Raw genomic sequence first — 22217 nt, forward strand, 5'->3', positions numbered from 1 at the left:
ATGGAATTGATAATCAGCATAGTCTCTTATGTATCGCATCCTTAATCTAATAAAACATGATTTTTTTTAGGCACGCAATGCTTTTTTCCGCAGCGCGCATTTGGTTTTCCACAGCGCGCAGCGCGCTGCGAAAACATCTTTCCGCAGCACAAATTGGGTCGACGCAAGCATGAGCAATCTTGGGTCAACCCCAAGCAGGTCGACCCAAGATTGCTCTGGGTCGACCCAAACCTTAAGAAAATTTGGTTTTTAAAATTTATTAAATTTTTTTTTATTTTTTATTAAATAAACAGAAGAACATACACATAAATTACATGTCCAATCCTTTTTTTTAAATAGAATAGATTTCACTCCCTTCTACCTAAATATCCCCTCAAACTTAATACATAACCCTAGCCTCAAATTACCCACTCATTTCTCATGCCTCACACACACAACTCACGTTTTTCTCTCATTTTCCCTCTTCTATGCGATCGTTTCATCCCCTTATCCAAGAAATCGATCGGCTCTTCTCCTTCTTCAAGATTTCCGCCGACGTCCCTCCAGCAGCTCCGGCCAGTCACCACCTCCGTCGCAGCTCACCCATGGCTCAAGTTGTTCGAGCTGCTCCCTCATTTTATTGGCTCGGTTCCAGCCTTAATCGAGCCCCTCTTTCCTTGGTTTATTTAGTTAGGCAAGAATATGGTTCCTTTCTTGACCCCAAGTAGATTATTATGTCTTGTGTGTGATGTTGTATGCATTTCGATTTTTCTGAAAATCCTAGGAGCTATATTTCAAAAATTTCAGTTTATATTGTGCTAAATTATTGTTTATGTTTATTCAATGTGGTCTTTTATTGTTGGAAATGAGTTGGGTTAGAGATTTTGTTGATGTCCCCACTTTTGCCCCATTTTCGAAACTTCCCTGTTTTGTGCTTATTAAATTTTGATCTTTGTGTGCTGTTTGGATGGTGATTTAGAAGCTACTATGGTTGAGGTGAATCTCAAATAGTACTTCTGAGGATGTGTTGAGGCTAGTTAGTATGTTGGAGAAGAAGAAATGGTTGAGTTGGGCATGGACTGTTTCGGTTTTGGGGGTAGAAAGGGGTTCCGGTGTTCGAGCTACGATAGTCTTGATAGGGGCTGGTTTTAGAGGTTGAGTGGGTATAAGAAATAGTAATGGTCATGGTTCATAAGTTGGGAGGCATTGGGCTAATTTTTGGAGTGAGTTTTGAAACAAGACATGAGCAAATTTCTGTTGGTGTGTGAGCTGTCCGAAAACTAACGTTTAAAACAGGGTTAAAGTCAGATTTTAATTAAGAACTTGGGTCTAGAATTTAGTCTAAGATTGAAAGCGAAAATTAATTCGGTTAAAGTTTGGTCGGGTTATAAGCTTATGAAGGTTTAGGTGGAGAACTTGGAACTTGAATGAGGTTGCTGTCCGGAAACTAATGACTAAAGTAGGGTTAAAAATAGAATTTGATTATGGGCTCGGGTCTAAAATTTTTTTGGAATGTTAGGAATATGTCGGCGAAATCGAGAATTAATTCGGTTAAGTTTTGGTCTAGTTCTAGAGTTTTAATTGATTAGGTGCAGAATTTTTGAAGCCAATGGGCTTGCTGCCCGGAATTTGACTTTTCATAAAATGATCGCTTAGGAAATAAATTCCGAGGATGATTTCTTGGCTTAGTTCTAAGTGTCATGAAGTTGTGGTTTCAAGTGGAATCCTTTTTTATTAAGAATCGAGCAAGTTACAAATTTTACGGGCAAACCGCTCGAATTGTCTTAAGCGCTACACTTTGGTTTAAATTTACATACTTTGGTTTGTCTCCTAAATCACCATACCGGTCGTCCTTGTGTGACTCATTTGCATGATTATCGTTCAAATATTTACATGTACGTCATATTTACATATGCATGCTAAGTTCATATTCAAGTATGAAAGAAAATATTTTTAGGAACGAAGTGAGATGATTGTGACTATAGAAAGTATGGATTTGGACGAGTTGTGAGACGTTCTGACTTCCCTTACCAAATTTATAAGTTTGGACGAGTTGGGAGAAATCCAAACTATGGGTTTGGACGAGTTGGGAGAAATCCTGGCTTTCCTTACCAAGTATGGGAAAAACGAGTTGGGTGTTATCCTGACTTTGTTGCGGCATAGTGCACTGCAGCCATGATCATGATCGAAATCACAGAGTCACAATACAAGGATCTAAGTTCAATATTTATGACTATGTTCAGATCAGTTTATTCAGTTATTTATGTTCTATTTAGCCATGAATATGTTTCATTCATGTTTACGTCATTTATTTAGAAAACATTTATTTAAGTTAAGGACACAAAAATATATTTTATTACAAGTTATTTTTAATTTGTGTGTGCTTGTATTTATGTAGTACTCGTTATTTCCCTCGTATTCTTGTTGGGCCCCTAGGCTCACTACATTTACTTGTTGCAGGTTTAGGTTATCATTGAGATTGCAGGGCAGGACTATCGAGTGGACTGTGATGCGGACACGACACATCCCTCTGACCATGCCAGTATTCCGCAAAAGTTTATTGTATTACTTTAAAGTCTTTTATCTAGTTAATTTAGAAAATGTAAATGGAAAGATATTATTTTCAGAATTATTTGTGGGCTTGTAACTATCAAATTGTTTATCTTTTGATGTTCGATATGTCGAATCTTTTTCTCTGGTTTTAATTTCTTTATCGGTATAGTTATTTAGTGTTGTTGGTTGTATTTTTTTTGTTGATGTCTGTGACAGGTTGGTTTGAATATAAATAGATAGGCCATGTCGGAAATTTTTAAAATCCGCATTTTCATTATTAATTAATTAATAAAATAGAGGTCAGGGTCGTTTCATTTGGTATCAGAGCATGGTTCTGGTTTGGGTTGTGCCTACTGCCGGTTGCAAGAAACTCGAGAAATCTCGCCTCAAAGTCTGTAAGTTTTAATGAATTTTATATGGTAGTCGTTATTGATTTATTACTTTAAATGTTTTGATGTCACATTCTTTTTAAAATATTTTCAAAACTAGATGTTTATTTTGTTTAAGTGCGTAGTTTAGTGTTTATTTCCATTTAAAAAAAATTTAGTAGTTTAAAGTGTATCATTCTAATGTTTATTTTTATAGCATGCGGTTTCAAGTTAAACGGAGTTGGTGTACTAATATTCCTTCCAGTTTTGGACAATACGTGGATGTTGTTTGAGTTACTAGGTAGTGCTAATAATTTTTTTGGAGATAATAGGAGTTTGTTGGAAATATTAAATTTGTGCATCAGGAGATATTAGTCGTTGTGTCCTTGTTATAATTTATTCTCTTATGGATGTAATTTAGTCGGATAAAACTAAGTGAATAGATTGCTTAGAAATTTATAGATGTGTGTTTGTCAGTTAAGTTAATGAATCGAACCCGTGCGAAGACTTGAGATACGAACTTGGTTTTATTTTATTATGGATAGTTTGAGTTCTTCATTTGTTATTTGAGCAAATATAATTTTTGGAAATAGTGAGTCGGTTACTATAAGCCTTTCAATTATGTGAACTACTATTCCGATCGTTATTTCGTTTTTTCTTCTTTTGTGATCAAATCCGTTGAAACATATACTTTTGAGTATCCAAAATTTCTTTGCACTTTCTTTGAGCATTTATGGATTCATATGACATTAATCAGCGTTGAATTCTGCCACCTTGGCATTAGTTGAACTTCTTAATAAAATCTTGTTCATGTTTCACACTTCTTGGAACTTTTCTTCGATTCTAGAGCCACATGTTGATGTGAGTAAGATTCACTTTGTATTTCTTTTGATAATCTACTTATGTTGTGTGGCTGGCATCTGATTTTACTTTAGGACTGATGTTTCCCCTGATTATTAACTTGTGTGAACCTCCCTCAAGTGAAGTCACACTGACTGTATTAATTGTGCTTTGATTGTTGAGCCTGATTTCATTACCGTGGGTGAAAGATCACGAGATTTGTATCTTATTGGCTCATATTTATTATTCAATAATACATTTACCCTTAGAATTGAATTATGAGTTGGTTCTTTTCACTTACCTAGATTTTTGTTTTCAGCTCGTTTGTTTGTAATTCTTGCACTATTTCATTTTGTATTGAGCGGCATTACTTGTATGTTTGTTTCTTTTCATGATCTACCATGACAGGGACTTGGGTGGATTATAGTTTCAACTATCATTTCGATTTTTTGTGTAGAAATTTGACTCGTAACCGCATAGTGAGTGTTTAGACCGTTGGGAATTAATGTTAGTGCTAGATAAAATCCTAATTTATCGTTGTGTTCTGAGGAATGACGACTATCAATTATATCTAGTTCTAGCGAGTAGACTGCTAGGTAGTAAATTAATTGAATGAGTTATTTCGATTTTAAATAGAATCGTTAAGAGTAAACAGTTGATTTTGGTAAGCTGAATGATTGGTCAGTCACGAGATAGGAAATAGAGTTGTCCCTAGAGACTTTTAAATATTTTACATTTGCATTCTGAGATTTTATGAATGTCAGATCGGTAAGGCTATTGCACCAACTATGGGAACAGAATGACGAATGGAATATTCAGTCAGTTTTCCGGATAAGTTGTAGATTTATTTATCGGTGAAATGCTAAGGTACTTGAGGGACAATGAGAAAGCATTTTCAATCGAATTACAAACTCTTCAAGGTGCCTAATTGGGTACTAAGTTCTTGAAATATGAATTCAGGTTGTACATATAATAATTTGGAAATTTTTGGATTTTCAGACTTGCTGTCAAGTTGAACTAGGGATTTGAGATATGTCTTCAGGCGATATGTAGGAATTGTTTGGTACTTAGAGATCCTCTAATCCAATAAGTGGATAATAACTCTTAGTAAATTTTGACTTGAAGTGTAATTATGGATTTCTTAGTCGTTGCGGCTGAGATAGAAAATGTGGTTAAATCTGTTGGAAAATTTTAATTAAAAATTTGACTTTCGGAAGAATCATAGATGCTAGAGATGAACATATAACTTGGAGAATGGATAATCGGGATCTGTTTAGTCACCTATTTGGATTCTATATGTTATCGGTTAATAGTTAATACCTTGGGACTGAACAACAGTAAATTTTATCGTTATATTTTCTTATCAAGGATTAAATTTATTTATTTATATAAATAGGTAAGATCTAACTCGTATTTTGAGGTCTAACGAGGTAGAATTGTATAGTCCCTTAGCTATCCTATTTAGAAAAGTTTAGTTTTTAGTTGTTAAGTATTTTGGAAACTTATGAATTTCTTAAGAACTCGATTCTATATTATAAGTGTTGAGTTTAATTGGTAAATAGACATTAAGCATATATAGCTTCATTGTTAGAAAGTTTTTAAGTTATGGTCGAGGTCGACAAAAATTATTTATTGGTTATATAGACTCTATTGCTTGGATTTTCGCCGTAGGATATAAGGTTAGCAAAAGGTAGGTTGTACAGTAACATAAAGATCTAAGAACTTGTAGGTTGTAGAACTTATCATTGCAGTTTGGTGACGTTTTTAAGTTTATAAATTTACATCGAAAGAAAATTTGAGGAGTGATAGAATTTCCTTGAGAATAAGACCACTTGGTAATAAGTAAGAAATGTGAAATTTTATGTTGCAGTAAGAGTTAGTCAAACCGTTGGTGATATAGGTATCAGTAAGCTTCAGAGTGCGCAGTGTAAGCTAATTAGCGTCAACTCATGTGGGTGCAATGTAAGAAAATTTAGTGCTTTTAAGGTCTAAGGTATTCGAACCTAGTTAGTAAGTCTTGAATTTCGAGGACGAAATTTCATTTAAGGGGGGAAGGAATTGTGACGCCTAAAATCCAATCTACATTAGATTAAATAAATATTAGGATTTATTATTTTTAGGTTTATTTGATTTAAATTCTTATTGTGAATTATGTGTTAATAAAATATTTTATTATTTATTCAAATAATTTTTATTGTACTAACTATTTAATTAATGTTTTTAATTGTTTAAGTTTATTAGTCAAAATGATTTTTATTGTGCAACTTAATTGTTTTAATATTTTAAAGGTTTAAGATTGAATATTTAAATGATTTTAATTTAATTATTTAGTTTATTTTTTAAAATGATTTTTAAGTGTTTAGTTTATTTTTTTAAATATTTTCGAGTGTCCAACTTATTTATTTTAATAGCCTAAGATTAGCGGTTAGTTATTTTAAATTATTTTAAATGTTTAGATTGCTTATTTAAATCCTTTTTAATTGTCCAAATCATTTTAAAGATTTTTATTTTTGCTTGTGTAATTATTTAAATTTGCTTTTAAACGTTAGTCTAGTTTGTTTAAATTATTTTAATCGCTCTGTTTATTGTTTAAATATTTTATTTATCGCTGCGACATCAAAATATTTAAAGTGTTGATTTTAAATTTTTAAGTTGCTAAGTTGGAGTAGCACCTCTTAAAAGTGTGTAGCACTTTTTCCTATCACCTACACACTCAAACTTAATACATAACCCAAGCCTCAAATTACCCACTCATTTCTCATGCCTCACACACACAACTCACGTTTTTCTCTCATTTTCCTTCTTCTATCGATTCATCCCCTTATCCAAGAAATCGATCGGCTCTTCTCCTTCTTCAAGATTTCCGCCGACGTCCCTCCAGCAGCTCCGACCAGTCATCACCTCCGTCGCAGCTCACCCATGGCTCAAGTTGTTCGAGCTGCTCCCTCATTTTATTGGCTCGGTTCCAGCCTTAATCGAGCTCCTCTTTCCTTGGTTTATTTGGTTAGGCAAGAATATGGTTCCTTTCTTGACCCCAAGTAGATTATTATGTCTTGTGTGTGATGTTGTATGCATTTCGATTTTTCTGAAAATCCTAGGAGCTATATTTCGAAAATTTCAGTTTATATTGTGCTAAATTATTGTTTATGTTGATTAAATGTGGTATTTTATTGTTGGAAATGAGTTGGGTTAGAGATTTTGTTGATGTCCCCACTTTTTCCCCATTTTCGATAACTTCCCTGTTTTGTGCTTATTAAATTTTGATCTTTGTGTGCTGTTTGGATGGTGATTTAGAAGCTACTATGGTTGAGATGAAGCTCACATAGTACTTCTTAGGATGTGTTGAGGCTAGATAGTATATTGGAGAAGAAGAAATGGTAGAGTTGGGCATGGACTGTTTCGGTTTTGGGGGTAGAAAGGGGTTCCAGTGTTCGAGCTATGATAGTCTTGATAGGGGCTGGTTTTAGAGGTTGAGTGGGTAGAAAAAGTATTCATGGTCATGGTTCATAAGTTGGGAGGCATTGGGCTAAGTTTTGAAGTGAGTTTTGAAACAAGACATGAGCAGAATTCTGTTGGTGTGTGAGCTGTCCGAAAACTAACGTTTAAAACAGGGTTAAATTCAGATTTTAATTAAGAAATTGGGTCTGGAATTTAGTATGAGATGTTAGGATTATGTCGGTGAAAGCGAAAATTAATTCGGTTAAAGTTTGGTCAGGTTATAAGCTTATGAAGGTTTAGGTGCAGAACTTGGAACTTGAATGAGGTTGCTGTCCGGAAACTAATGACTAAAGTAGGGTTAAAAATAGAATTTGATTATGGGCTCGGGTATGGAATTTTTTTGGAATGTTAGGAATATGTCGGCGAAAGCGGGAATTAATTCGATTAAGTTTTGGTCTAGTTCTAGAGTTTTAATTGATTAGGTGCAGAATTTTTGAAGCCAATGGGCTTGCTGCCCGGAATTTGACTTTTCATAAAATGATCGCTTAGGAAATAAATTCCAAGGATGATTTCTTGGCTTATTTCTAAGTGTCATGAAGTAGTGGTTTCAAGCGGAATCCTTTTTTATTAAGAATCGAACAAGTTACAAATTTTACGGGCAAACCGCTCGAATTGTATTAAGCGCTACACTTTGGTTTAAATTTACATTAAACAAGTCCTTGTGTGAGTCATTTTCATGATTATCGTTCAAATATTTACATGTACGTCATATTTACGTATGCATGCTAAGTTCATATTCAAGTATGACATAAAATATTTTTAGGAACGAAGTGAGATGATTGTGACTATAGAAAGTATGAGTTTGGACGAGTTGGGAGACGTTCTGACTTCCATTACCAAATTTATGGGTTTGGACGAGTTGGGAGAAATCCTATCTTCCCTTACCAAAGTATGGGTTGGGACGAGTTGGGAGAAATCCTGGCTTCCCTTACCAAGTATGGGCAAGACGAGTTGGGTGTTATCCTGACTTTCTTATGGCATAGTGCACTGCAGCCATGATCATGATCGAAATCACAGAGTCACAATCCAAGGATCTAAGTTCAATATTTATGAATATGTTCAGATCAGTTTATTCAGTTATTTATGTTCGACTTAGCCATGCATATGTTTCATTCATGTTTACGTCATTTATTCAGAAAACATTTATTTAAGTTAAGGGCACAAAAATATATTTTATTACATGTTATTTTTAATTTGCGTGTGCTTGTATTTATGTAGTACTCGTTATTTTTCCCATATTCTTGTTGGGCCCCTATGCTCATTACATTTACTTTGGCAGGTTTAGGTTATCATTGAGATTGCAGGGCAGGACTATCGAGTGGACTGTGATGCGGACACGACACATCCCTGACCATGCCAGTATTCCGCAAAAGTTTATTGTATTACTTTAAAGTCTTTTATCTAGTTAATTTAGAAAATGTAAATGGAAAGATATTATTTTCAGAATTATTTGTGGGCTTGTAACTATCAAATTGTTTATCTTTTGATGTTCGATATGTCGAATCTTTTTCTCTGGTTTTCATTTCTTTATCAGTCTAGTTATTTAGTGTTGTTGGTTGTATTTTTTTTGTTGATGTCTTTGACAGGTTGGTTTGAATATAAATAGATAGGCCATGTCGGAAATTTTTAAAATCCGCATTTTCATTATTAATTAATTAATAAAATAGAGGTCAGGGTCGTTTCATCATAGATTCCCAGTTCTCGGAAAGTTGACAAGACAACTTAAATGCAAAGGACGAAGCATTTATGGAGCCGTCTGATAAAGTGAGAAAGCCATAAATAGCATTTAATGTGAGCGACGCATTGAATAGACAATTAAAGGCGCTTCTAGTACAAGATATTCAGAAGATATTATTAATATCTGACATCAAACGCTTTCCTACCATTGATGGAAGAGAAAGACGTTGGAGAAAATTGATATAAATATCAGAGTCTCTCTACAAAAAAAAAAAGGCCACGATTACAAAGAATTTGCATACTTGAGCTCTTGAATCTACTTTGAATACTCGACCGCTCATTCAACCCTTAGCTAAAAATCATATCCGATCTACAAGGAGATCTTTTCAAGGGTCACTCAAATCCAGCTGTTGTTTGAAGAACACTATCAGCTACAAGGATTTGAGAGTCTAAGTCTTCAAGAAACTTAGACGTTTATCATCACCAACTAAAGAAAAGTATGATAAGAGCTTTAAATCTTATCACTGTGAATCTAGGAGTTCCATATTGGGCATTGGATAAGTCCTAACTTGGATCAGGTGTATTGCAGACGTTGTAATAACCACAGTCTTCTAGTGAATCCTTTCGAGGTGGAAAAAGTGGTGACGTAGGAGATTGAGCTCCGAACATCCAGAAACATATATGTGTTTATTTACGTTACTGCATTACAATATTCCATTACTATCATCTAGCATATTAAGAGTTGTTTCCGCACTATCATAAGTAGCTCTTATACTTCTAGCAAGCTAACAGAAAATCGGTTGAGTAAACTAACATTTGCTCAATCACATTGCATTAGAATTAAAAATTATCATAAGTGTGTATTCACCCCCCCTCTACACACGTATTTGATCCCCAACAAGTGGTATCAGAGAGGGTTTTTCTATTAGCTACTGATATTCATCATGACTTCTCTAAATAAAATTCATATGTTCTCTAAAGAAGATTATGATGACTGTAAAATTCGTATGCAGGCACATAATTCTTCTCGAGATGATGACATGTGGTACGTCATCACTGATGGACCCATGAAGATTCTCAAATTCAACACTGCTGTATCCATTTCAGGTGATGAACCGCAGATGGTTGAAAATCCCAGAGTAGAATGGAATAATGAAGACAAGAAGAAAGAAAATCTTGATAACATGGCCAAGGACATACTATACAAAATGCTGGATAAAAAAATGTTCAGCAAGATCAAGACATGCTCAACTGCCAAAGAGATTTATGAAAAACTTACTCAACTATGCAAAGAAAACGATCAAACCAAGGAAAACAAACTCACTGTAGCCATTCAAATGTTTGATAATGCCAAAATGAAATCAGGAGAAACCATGGCCGAGTTTGATGAAATATTTAGCAATATTATTTGTGAATTGATTGTTGTCAGAAAAATATACACTAATCGTGAAATTTCTTTGAAGGTTATGCGAGCACTACCTAGAGAATGGGATGTCAAGACCATAGCCATGAGAGAATCAAAGGATCTAAACAAACTAGAGCTTCATGACTTATTTGCAGATCTTAAAGCGTACGAGTTAGAACTCGGAATCAGAACAGAGGAAGAACCATCAGTCTCAAACCCCACCAAGGCATTAACGTCAACCGTCTCACCACAACCAACCGAGGAAGCATCAGCAAAGAAGACAGCTGAGCAGATGAGTGGCGAAGCAATGTCCCTTTTTATCAAAAGGTTTGGAAAATTTATGCGTAATAATAAAACAAAGTTTAAACCTAATTATAAACAAGACCATACAGAGGATGGTTCTGCGTGCTTTAACTGTGGCAAGTAAGTCCACTTCATTGCAGATTTCACTAAGTCCAAGAACGAAGAAAGAAAACAGAATTATGAGAAAAAGAAAGGCAAAGAAGGAAGAAGAACGTTCCGAAAGAAGAAGGAACAAAGAGTGCTAGTTGCAAACGAAGGTAAAAGCCAATGGGCAGAAACAGATTCTGACTCATCCGATACAGATAGCTCATCCAAAGAAAGCGAGGAAGAGCAAGTTCAGTGTCTTATGGCTAACTCTCAACATGAAGAAGACGACACTGAGGTATTTGACTTTAACTCGTCTGATTTTACACAAGAGGAACTCATTCAAGCACTTAATGAGATGGTCACCGAGTATAAGAAGCTTTCTACATCATTCGAGGAAGCAAAGACAAAAAAAGCATGTCTCATTGACAAGTCAAGGGAATCTAGTTGTTTACAGCAAAAAGAACTTGATAGTCTAAGGACTAAGCTAAACCTGTTAGCAGCTGAGAATGATGATATGAAACTAGTATTCCAAGCCACTTTGTATGAAAATCAAAAGTTGCTTAAAACAATCAACTCTTGGAATAATGCTTCTACTTCATTAGATAAGATACATGAGAACCAGAAACAAGCGGGTGGTAGAACCGGTCTTGGATATGGCTCAAATGAATGTACTCTTCCGAAGAAAAATACTCAATCGTATTCTAGTGGGAACGATCTTAATGTAATAAGATTTGTTCGATCTAGTACGATATATGAACATGCTAAACCAAAGATCTATGATGAACAGTCAAGTCGCTATGAGAGCAAAGGTAAGCATAAAGGACTGGGATATGTGGAGCCTAAGATTCCAAGGAAAGGAGAGACATGGAATAAAACTAGATTGAATGAAAAAAGAATTGGAAACCAATCCAAGTTCAAGCAGTCTAGGTTTGAACCAAGTCAACCCAAGTACATAAATCATCAGGTGACACAGAACCGTCACTTCAATTGCTTGCCTGTTCAAAAATGATACAGACTGGATGACAAAGATCAAAAGTTCAAACAGTACACTATAAGATCCAGATCACACACAAGTACACGTCGTACACCTCGACCGACTCACTTCATAGATGCACATACTGGTAAAACTGTTAGAGTAATTCAGGTGTGGGTCCCAAAAGGTCTAATCCAGTTCGGACCCAAATAGATAAGGGTACCATGATTATATATTCTTCTTGCAGGTACTATCAGTAAAATCAGTCGAGAAGAATAGTCCAATGGAAAATACAACGTGGTATCTAGACAGCGGATGCTCCAGACACATGACTGGAAACAAAGATCTATTGTCCGAAATCATACAATACAAAGGGCCTAAGATTATTTTTGGTGATAATTCAAAGGGTAGGACTGTGGGTAAGGGTAAGATTACTCACTGTAACATTATTATTAATGACGTATTGTTTGTTGATAACCTATGTTATAATCTGATCAACATCAGTCAACTATGTGATAATGGTTACACTGTTGAATTTCACAAGCACACATGCATGATCAAATCTAGTAATGATGATATTATGTTAACCGGACTAAGAGAACAAAACGCTTATAGGCTAAATTGGCAAAGTGAACAACCGTTAGTTCCTACTTGTTTTGTTGCTCAAAATGATAAGCAGTGGTTATGGCATAAACGGCTCAATCATTTAAATTTTAAGTCCATTAAACATCTGAGTAAACATGATTTGGTTTTTGGCCTGCCCAAAGGTGATTTCAAAAATAATAGAGTTTGTTCGGCTTGTCAACAAGGCAAACAAGTGAGAGCTACTTTCAAAACCAAAGGGTGTATATATTCTTCTAAATGCTTAGACCTGTTAGACATGGATCTATTTGGTCCTATACCGGTCAGGGGCTTAGGAGAAATGAGATATACCTTAGTGATTGTGGACGATTACTCTAGTTTTACTTGGGTAATTTTCTTATCGTCCAAAGATCAAATAGCTACTCACCTGATAAAGATTTTTAAACGTTTGCAAAATGAGAAACATACTAGGATAGATCGGATCAGGAGTGATAGAGGCACTGAATTTTTAAACAAAACCCTTGAATCTTATCTAGATGACCAGGGAATCAAGCATGAGTTATCTGCTGCTCGAACCCCACAGCAAAATGGTGTTGCTGAGAGAAGAAATAGAACTCTTAAAGAAGCAGCTAGAACTATGATTGCTGATTCTAACGTATCTCAAAGACTCTGGGCAGAGGCAATTAACACAACATGTTACACTAAAAAACAGATCTATTATTAACAAGAAGCACAACAAAACATCATATGAGAGTGTTAATAATTTCTTGTTGTTTGGTGTAGGTAACGGGCAAGATTTGAGAACAAATCTTTTTGAAAAAGGGGAGTATGATGCGATCATGGATAGCTCTCGAAGTTATCAAGCAATGAAGAATTTGGATATACTTGAGTTGCCACAAGATCCAACAAAGAGGGGACGGAAAAAGTTGTTTAAAGAAACACTTTAAAGGTTCGTGTTGTATCAAAAAGTGTTTAACGATTTGCCATCAAGACCAGAAGGATTTGAGATTCATGACAACCAAGTTGAAGTGCATGAAAATCAATTTGAAGATTCTTTAAATATTATTGAAGTGCAAAAAGATCAAGACAATGAAAAAAAATGGAAGAAAAAAATTGCCCTTCTGCAGCGCCTCAGTGCTTCATCCTTAGCGCCTCAGCATTGTCTTGTCGAACAACAAGCGCCTCAGCGCTTCATTCCCAACGCTGCAGCGCTAGTTCGGAAAAAACACACACTCGTTGTGTTTGTGTGTGTGCATTGGTTTTTATTATTTATTAACATGTTCCTATTTTTGAGAGTTTGAGATCTATTAGAAAACAATCTTTTGCATATTTTGTGTCATCTTTTGTCTTTCAAACTTGTAATGTAAAACAACTAGATACATTCATTATTCAATGAGAAGATTATTAAGTTTTGATTATTATCAACCAAAATTCTCTCTAGAATGTTATTGAACTTTTGCTTTGCCAAAAATCAAACTTATCAAAGTCTAATAACTTTGTGGCATTTGTCGATTGTTCTTCATCGTGGATTGTCAAAGACAAGTTCTTTGAAGGTTTCCTTGAATCACAATTATTTATCGTGATTATTTATTGCTAGTTTCTTGTAAACTAGATGTGAATATCCAAATTTTACTTGTTTCAAAAATCGGGACAACAACTAGAATCTTCTTATGTTATTGAATTGAGGGTGCGATTTAATTATAATCGTGTTTGCTTTTCATGTCTATGTCTATTAAGATTCATATCACTTAGGCATCGAAGAAGTCACGCTGGGAAGATCCCGCCCCCCTAATCGGCTTTTTCATGGTTTGGCATAGACAGGCGGAGGAATCACGTTGGGAGGAATCCCGCGCCCCTAATCCGTTGGAATTATTTTTAAAAAAACGAGGAAGAAAATTCAAAACGAAAATTTGATTTGTAAAATATTTTAAATATCACTGATTCCCGTTTTCTTTTATAGAATAAATTGGGCTCTTCCATCTTTGTTAATGAAATTAATAATCACAACGAAATAGTATGTCACAGTTTGACTCGAACTCATATTATGGGTCAATAATAAAATGAAGTGAGATTTTATACGCTTTGGATTTGGATTTGGACCCACCAAAAATACAATAATCACTTATGTGGTCAAAACAAAAATGGAGGAAACCTGTATACTTTTTCAAAAAAGGTCATTTCTACAGGTACAAAAAGACTCCAACCACCATCCATGTTTTATAACCTTCGATATCTGGTGCTCTTATACTTGGGTGTAGACTGGAAAGAACTTTCCCTCTTCCGGCCACCACCACGAAACGACAAACTTGTGTCACCCCTCCCGAATCCGCCGTGATCCCAACAATTTGGCTCATCCCTCGAAACCCATGGTCCATTCCCATTATCCCTCCAACCTCTTTCACGAAAACCAGTAGACCAGTCGTTTGACTGAGAATATCCACAATTACCCCAGTTCCTGAATTCTTGATCTTTGGAATTTCCATGACACCGAGTCCATGAATTATTTTCGCTGCGTCCCCATCCTTCTTCTTGTTGTCCAGCCACACCTCGACTAAAAGGCTTGGAATTATCAGGCCACGGGCCCCAACCTGAGGACTGTTTCCCACTTCTCCACCCATTGTCCTTAATGGAATCAGCAATTTTATCTTGGCTTTGTTCCCAAGAATCATGATACTGCCTCCATCCCATTAATGTATCTCTGAAACTGGGAGAATGATCCCTTTCCCAAGGGTTATTAGTACGTTGGTTCGTATCATTCGGTCCTTCAGCATGCTCGACCTCTTCATTTATGGTTTCCAATTCGTCAATCTTGTGGGATTTATCTGGATTAAAATAAAGGGTCTCAATATCTGTCATCAGTTCAGGATCCAAATATGGGTTCCAATCAATTTCATCAATGAACATATCACGGTCAGGTAAAGGCTTATCACAAGGTAAGCCATTGATCATTGCCCAGTATCGTTGTTTTGCGTTATGGAATGCTTCTTTTCCGGCCGAATCATCCCAATTTAGTATGGTAGGATAGCCGTAAATATACTTTTTGGAAGCCGAAATCTTATACCATGGAATCTTCAAGGAATTGCAATAATCAACTTCCCATGATGGCACCCTGTTATCTTCAATTCCTATAAGATAATAATACAACAAAATTCAGAATCCATATTCTACAAGGCAAACCAGACACAATATAGTAAACATCGGAGTCGCAACTTTAGAAGAAAGTGAGAGACAAAATAAAAAATGAAATAGTTCATGGCATGTTTTATCAATATATATGCATTGCACGGGAAAGGAAATAACGTCAGACATGATTCTTTATTTTGAGCAACCAATTAATAGAATAATAGTCAGTTGGTTTCCTGAGAAATCGCTCTTGAACACGCAAGGAAATAACTTCAGACACGTTTCTTTATTGTGAGCAACCAATTAGTCGAATAATAGTCTGTTGGTTACTTGGTTTCATGAGAAATCGCTCTTGAACAGGCAAGGAAATAACTTCAGTCATGATTCTTTATCAGGAGCAACCAATTAGTCGAATATTAGTCGGTTGGTTTCCTGAGAAATCGCTCTTGAATTGAAGTCAAACTAGGGGTGGGTGTGTGTTAAAAGAATAAAATAATGTCTTCACATATTCAAACAAGCCTCCATTCAATCCACATACTTTTCTATTTGTTTCTTAAGCAAATCATCATGTTAAGTTGTTAACTTTTAAAAACAAAACCAGAAGTTTCAAGATTTATGCAGGCGAAACTTTTGTGTGGTGCACTACTCAATTTCATTTAAATATGTCTAAAACAACATAAAAGAATAATAGAACATCAAAACTTCAAGAGAACCAACTCACAGCTACTTACTCTGCAACTACATTTTCATATTTGAAAGAAGAATATAAAATCAAAACTTCATGGAAATCACTGCCAGTCGGATGAGCATATGTACTATTATGTGTAAATGACAACTGAAACTATCAGAATAGAGAAATCAATGCCTATAAAAATAATGATAGTTCAAAACTCAACCAAATCAATTGTCGGTAAAATTAGTAAGATTTGGCTATGAGGCTATACAGTTACAGCTGAAGCCTCTTACAATAACAAAATTAGAGTAACAGAACATTAGATTAAAGATTTTTTGAAGCTGAATATTCAAGTACTCTCCAATCATATTTTATATTTTAAATACAGACACCAAAAAAAGATAGAACTGAATAAATATTGCTTAAACAAGTTATGTGGCTCATCAGTTTTGAATCGCAGCACATGGAGTTGATCCAACACCTACTACCTCGGTCAGGTAACAACATTTAACTTATTTTTTCCTCTCTTTCTTTCTTTTTCATCGGTAGGGCAAAAAAAATTCTCATCATGTCAGGAATTTCTTCGAGATCATGATGCAATCAGTTTCCAAAAATATCAAATGGAAAAATCAGGTGATTAGCGATAATACCGGAATCAAGAAACAACTCTACCATCTAATGGCAACTAAACAATACAGAAAAGATGAGAACTGAAATCCTCGGCAAAAAGGCCAATACGCTGCTGGGGAATAATATATGCACGGGAATCTAAGCAATTTCTATAGCTTGGATATATTCTACTAATGGAAGGAACATATTGATGAAAATTTTGCTTAAAAGATCTAAAATTAAAAAGAGGTTGAGTCCAAACGCAATATTTAATCTCAAATAAACAACCAATGGGTATTGCAAATCATATAATGCAATTCGCATATCTTTATAAAAACCCCAAAAATTTACTTGGACAAGAAACAAAAACAGTAAATTGGCCATCTAATGATAAAATTGAATAGATAAAATGTTTGGGTTCAAATGCAATCTTGAATCTCAAAATAAAGGTATTGTTTGAGCCCAAATACAATCTTGAATCTCAAAGCAAACAAACATATATAGCAAATCACGTATCAGTAACATGGAATTCTAGAAAAACCCAAAAATTCACTCAGATAAGAAATAAAACAGTAAAAACATCACCATTACTCTGAATCGTAGCCCAAACCCTTCATTCAAATACTAAATTTCCCACTTCAAAAGAAAAATATAAATAAATAATAAAAAAAAAAACCACAGACAGACTTGAATTTTCTTCTAACTCTGTTCACGATTCCACCCGAATTCGCAATCCCGGATACACAAAGGCAATTAAACTTTTACCAACAAAAGGAGGGAAAAAAAAACGATTGCAGCAGGGTAACAGTGATATAAACAAGAGGGTTGAATTCAAGTAAAATAAATAAATACCAACAGAATTTGAGGAAGACGGTGGGGGTTCTTCATACTGGTGGTATCTGCACCTCTTCCTAGGAAGATATCTCCGATTCCATTTGCCCATTTCAAGAAACCGATAAATTCTGATTCTTACAACAGCAGAGGACAAATGAAATCTGGAAAGGGGTTGAATGCGCGATTCTGTACTTATAGTGGTAATCTGAGGTTTCGGGGCTCGGAACCTTCTCTATATTCGCTGTTTAGCTACCTTTGGCGTCAGTTAAAAATTGGGAAAATTAGCAAATTACTTCGATACATTGGTTTGTTTTTTGTTTAGATCATGTATGTTGTTATGTTTGAGAAATTGTATAATAACTTGCTTTGTTTTGAATCATAGTCCTGTATGCATAAATCATTTAACTCAAACAAATTTTTACATAAACAAAAATTGAATTGAGTCGATCATCGGTCCTATTGATCTTTTTATCACATGGTTTGACAGATAGATACACTGCCTGTCATTTACTTCAACAATAATTGTATTAATTAAAACCAAAATATAACAACAATTTCGTGAATTATATTATTTAAGAGGGGTAGCGATTTGGACTAAATTTCTTCAATTAGATTTTTGTTTATGCAAAGATTTGTTTGAGGTAAATGATACACGTAATTTTTGTTTATATATTGGTTTAGGTCTTTTTGTTTAGTTTGTTTCTTCATAGTTTTTTATAGTTAATTTTGCTTATGTGGAACCCAAATTATGAATGTGATAATTAATAGGTGTTAAGTAAGTGAAATCTTATGTCAACTAAGCAAAACCTGATAGCTATCTCGAGTTTCGGCGACGCAGAATAAAATAAAAAAGTCAAGTTATTGTACATTTTTTCAAACATGACAACAGATAGGACCAGAACCCAAAAAAAGGTCAAGTTATTGTATTTTTTTTCTCAAACATGACAATATAATATACAAGACCAAAATCCAAAAAAAAAAAAAAAAAAACTTATTATACCTTTTTCTCAAACATGACAACATACATGACTACAATCCAAACAAAGCCAAATTATTGTAACATTCTCAAACATAACAACATATACGACCAAAACAAAAAACAGGCCAATATACCGAACTAATTTACTAATTTTCTTGTGAAATAAATGTGCCATCGTATTTCAACGCGTAACTTCTTGTATAAAAAGTGCCGTCCACACACATTTATCCCCTCGTCTATAGCCCGGATGGAGCATCAATCCCATTTAATCCGCATACTTAGCCTTAAATTTGCTCTTTTAGGATTTAAATCCTTTCAAGGCCCGGATGGAGTTGTAAAATTTTTTTTTCTAGGTGCGCCCAAGATCATAAGTGTCATACTAGAGCCTCATCAAAATTCATAGAACATAATTAAGATCCACAAATCACTTATTGTCGTGCAATGGTCAAATAGACAGAAACTTCATCAAATCTTTCGTTACAATCCACTGCTCTAACACAAGTGCTTATAAATATTCACGGTTCAACCTACAGTTTTTCATGTCAAGTCAAGAGAAAAAAATTTTCAAAAATAAATTTTTTCAAATAAACTTATCATCATTGGCTATTATGATTCATCCTACTCATGCAAGACAAAACAAACAACAACAAAAACAAACTAAATGCAAACAAACATAACAAACAATGCAATAAACTAGTCTACCCCCCATACATATCCAAAGCATTGCCCTCAATGCTTCAGCACAATGAAAAGAATGAGAAATGAACAAATGCAACACAAAAATAAACAAAATGAAAACAAAATAACACTCCCCTGGTCAATCATCGTGGTATAAATCCATCTGCCGCTGCTGGACTGCATCTCTTAGGCCATCAATATTCCCATATATTCACCTTGCAAATCAAAAATTTTTGAGGGATTAAACATGATAAACTCAATATAAAGCAACAACTAGATAAAAACTGACACTAAAAAAAATGAAGTAAAAATCTTGGGTTGCCTCCCAAGTAGTGCTTGATTTTCAGCCTTCGGCTCGACCCTCAGAAGAACTCATCAAAGAGCGGTTGACGACCAAAGTAAGTGTCATATGACACCACCAATGGGTCATTGTTCCATGTGCCCTCAAGCTTGGCCAGATGTAAGTAGTTTATTCTCGTCACCTCTACAACACTCCATAGAAGCTGATAAACATGGGAAGAGAACATCTCTGTGGGCTCTCGGAGAACAAATTTTTGTGAAACCGGTGTTGGAGATGTATCTGCATATATTTTCTCCATCAAAACTCCTTCCGGTCGAGATTCAATGGAAAGAGAAGACTCAAACACCTCAAGATCTTCAACATGAATTGATTCACACTCCAAATCATGGTTCTCTGAGTCATCATCATCGAACCAAATTTGGGGGATCATTGTTTGAGTATCTTTCTTCACTTCATGTTCTTGGTGTTCATGGATAATTGATATTTTGAGATTCTCTATCTGCTCCTCAAGGTGGCATCTAGAATTGATTAGATCTTCTGTAGCTCGCTCGTTCATGGCCACATACTTGTCCACCATATCCTCCAGTGAATGGAACATCAATTGAAAATAACTTACCTCCTCTTCTTGAAGCTCGAATGGTTGGTCTGAAAATTCTAGGTAATGAGCATCTTGTGGGTCTTGGTGGCTCCAAATATGTGGTGTAAGATCCCAATACCTGTGGTAGTCAAATTCTGCCATATCCTCTAGTATGTATATCGCACTGTCATCATCTCGGCAAAATAGTGGACAACCAGTTTGCAAAGCTCCATTAATTACCCATCTCCTTGTCACTGCATCCAAACCATTAAGAAAAAATTTAAGAAGAGCATAATTAGAGAAATCATGATACCGGAATATGTTAGCCAAATTATTGAATCTCTCCCATGCTGCGTAGAACGGCTCTCCATGTTGTTGGGTAAAACTCGTGAATACTTGTCGATGGAACATCTCAAAGTATTACACCAGATGAATTCCTGCAAAAATAAAATAGAAAAATGGTAGATCACGCATGAATAAAATAGAGCAAAGAAATAAAAAAAATTAACTAAAGATAACAAGAAGTAAAAATTGTCTATTCAATTCCCGGCAACGGCGCCAAAAACTTGATCGAACAAATACTACCACGAAAAATCAACTTATATATATATATATATATATATATATATATATATATATCAATTAGGCTCAAATAAATTCGTAAGTGCACGAGTCAAGTAATAATATAGTGTACATAGTACGAGTATCGTCCCATAGAGATTGATTTATGACAAAATTACCTCAAGTATGATTATTTAATTAATTATAACGATAGATGGAGAATAAATTAATAAACTAAAATAAAAATAAGAATTAAAAGCAAAACAATAAAGTAAGCTCAGAAAATTAATAAACGATTTTTAGGATCTTGGTTCACCTACCCCTTTATTATCTAATGATTGAATTTTAATTCTAAAGTCATGCTTTTGACGGAATTCCCTAGTCTATCAATATACTCTCTCGAGCTTTATTAATCTAATTAAAAAATTGTAATAACCAAGTTTCCTTGCGTTATTTAACAATTGCAATTGCATTAATGATTAATGGAATCCTCTAGCTTTCGACTTGGTGGACTATGACTATCAACATGTATCCAACCTCTTATCTTTATGCAATTTGTAGATCCATGGATTATATTACCCTTTCATGTCATAAAATCTCCTCTCGGTATCAATTATAACACATAAAATCAATAAGAAGTTGATCAAACTCCAAAATTACAATAAACACAATAATATAATCAAGAACGCTTAAAAACCAAATTCAATCTTCAAGAATAAATCAAAACATAGGTTTGGGGGTAGGATCCCCTAAATCCCAACAAATAAAAGAAAAAAAAAAGAGAAAACTAGTTTGTGCGGTTCTTCAATTTCTCAAGTTTCCTCCCTCTTCAAGTTCTTCTCCTTGGATGACCGCCTCCTCCCTTCAATCTAATCTTTGGAACCCTTAAAACGTCATAATATTTCCTATTTATAGTGCCCAAGAGTTCTTTCCATGTAAAACACCCGCAAAATATAAATTTCCAACTTCGCGAGGGCGCTCGGTCGGTAAAAAATGACGGACCGAGCGCTGAAAATTATGCCTGCTTTCTGCCTGTTTTTAGATGCGGCGCTCGGTCTGCAATACATTGCAGATCGGGCACCTTGTTTCTTCCCAGCGCGCGACACATTTGAAAAATTCATAACTTAAGTTCTAACCGTCGGAGTGAGTTGAAATTTTGATAGCATCTTCAAAACATCCTGAAATTGAATTTGGACGGTCAAGATTGGATTTGGAGCTCTCTAAAATTAAATTTGAATTTTTGACCAAGGCTGCTCCATAATTCATTCTTCAAAAAATCATTTTCCTACAAAATTAATCCGATGAGTGAAATACACAAAAATGCACTAAAACAAATAAAAACACATAAAAACAATATGAATGCACACAAAATAGACATAAACCTATCACGAAATAATGCACACAAAATGCACTTATCAGCCTTGAAGAAGAAACAAGAATGAGCCTCAACGGTGGAAAATGTGCAGCTGCAAAAACTGAGAAGGAGCAAGGATGCGCATATGCGGATGAATTCTGAGCAGTTGAGCCATGAAGAGATTGGGAGGGATTTTATGCAGCTGCGCTTCTGCACATGAAATGTCGCTTATGCGCCTATGAAGAAACCAAGCAGCGCTTCTG

General features: G+C 34.9%; 2 protein-coding genes and 1 long non-coding RNA gene across 3 annotated transcripts; 2 read left to right on the forward strand and 1 right to left on the reverse strand.

Moving 5' to 3' along the window:
- The first annotated feature begins 379 nt into the window (after positions 1-379).
- LOC140881561 (uncharacterized) lies at positions 380-8730 on the forward strand. Its single transcript, XR_012150002.1, has 3 exons — positions 380-673; positions 2440-2927; positions 8518-8730. It is a non-coding gene; the product is annotated as an uncharacterized lncRNA (long non-coding RNA).
- Positions 8731-9859: 1129 nt separating this feature from the next.
- On the forward strand, positions 9860-13212 carry LOC140878799 (uncharacterized). Its single transcript, XM_073282421.1, has 7 exons — positions 9860-10664; positions 10764-11637; positions 11725-11854; positions 11931-12322; positions 12593-12653; positions 12810-12960; positions 13049-13212. The coding sequence occupies exons 1-7, from the start codon at positions 9860-9862 to the stop codon at positions 13210-13212; spliced, it is 2577 nt and encodes an 858-aa protein (XP_073138522.1).
- Positions 13213-14301: 1089 nt separating this feature from the next.
- On the reverse strand, positions 14302-17741 carry LOC140884590 (uncharacterized). Its single transcript, XM_073291386.1, has 2 exons — positions 17523-17741; positions 14302-15390 (listed from the first exon to the last, which is right to left on the reverse strand). Exons 1-2 carry the CDS (start codon positions 17611-17613, stop codon positions 14483-14485), a joined length of 999 nt encoding a protein of 332 aa, XP_073147487.1. The 5' UTR covers positions 17614-17741; the 3' UTR covers positions 14302-14482.
- Positions 17742-22217: the final 4476 nt, after the last annotated feature.

Source organism: Henckelia pumila, chromosome 2 (assembly GCF_033568475.1).
Source record: "Henckelia pumila isolate YLH828 chromosome 2, ASM3356847v2, whole genome shotgun sequence".
In the NCBI taxonomy this organism is placed as follows: Eukaryota; Viridiplantae; Streptophyta; class Magnoliopsida; order Lamiales; family Gesneriaceae; genus Henckelia; species Henckelia pumila.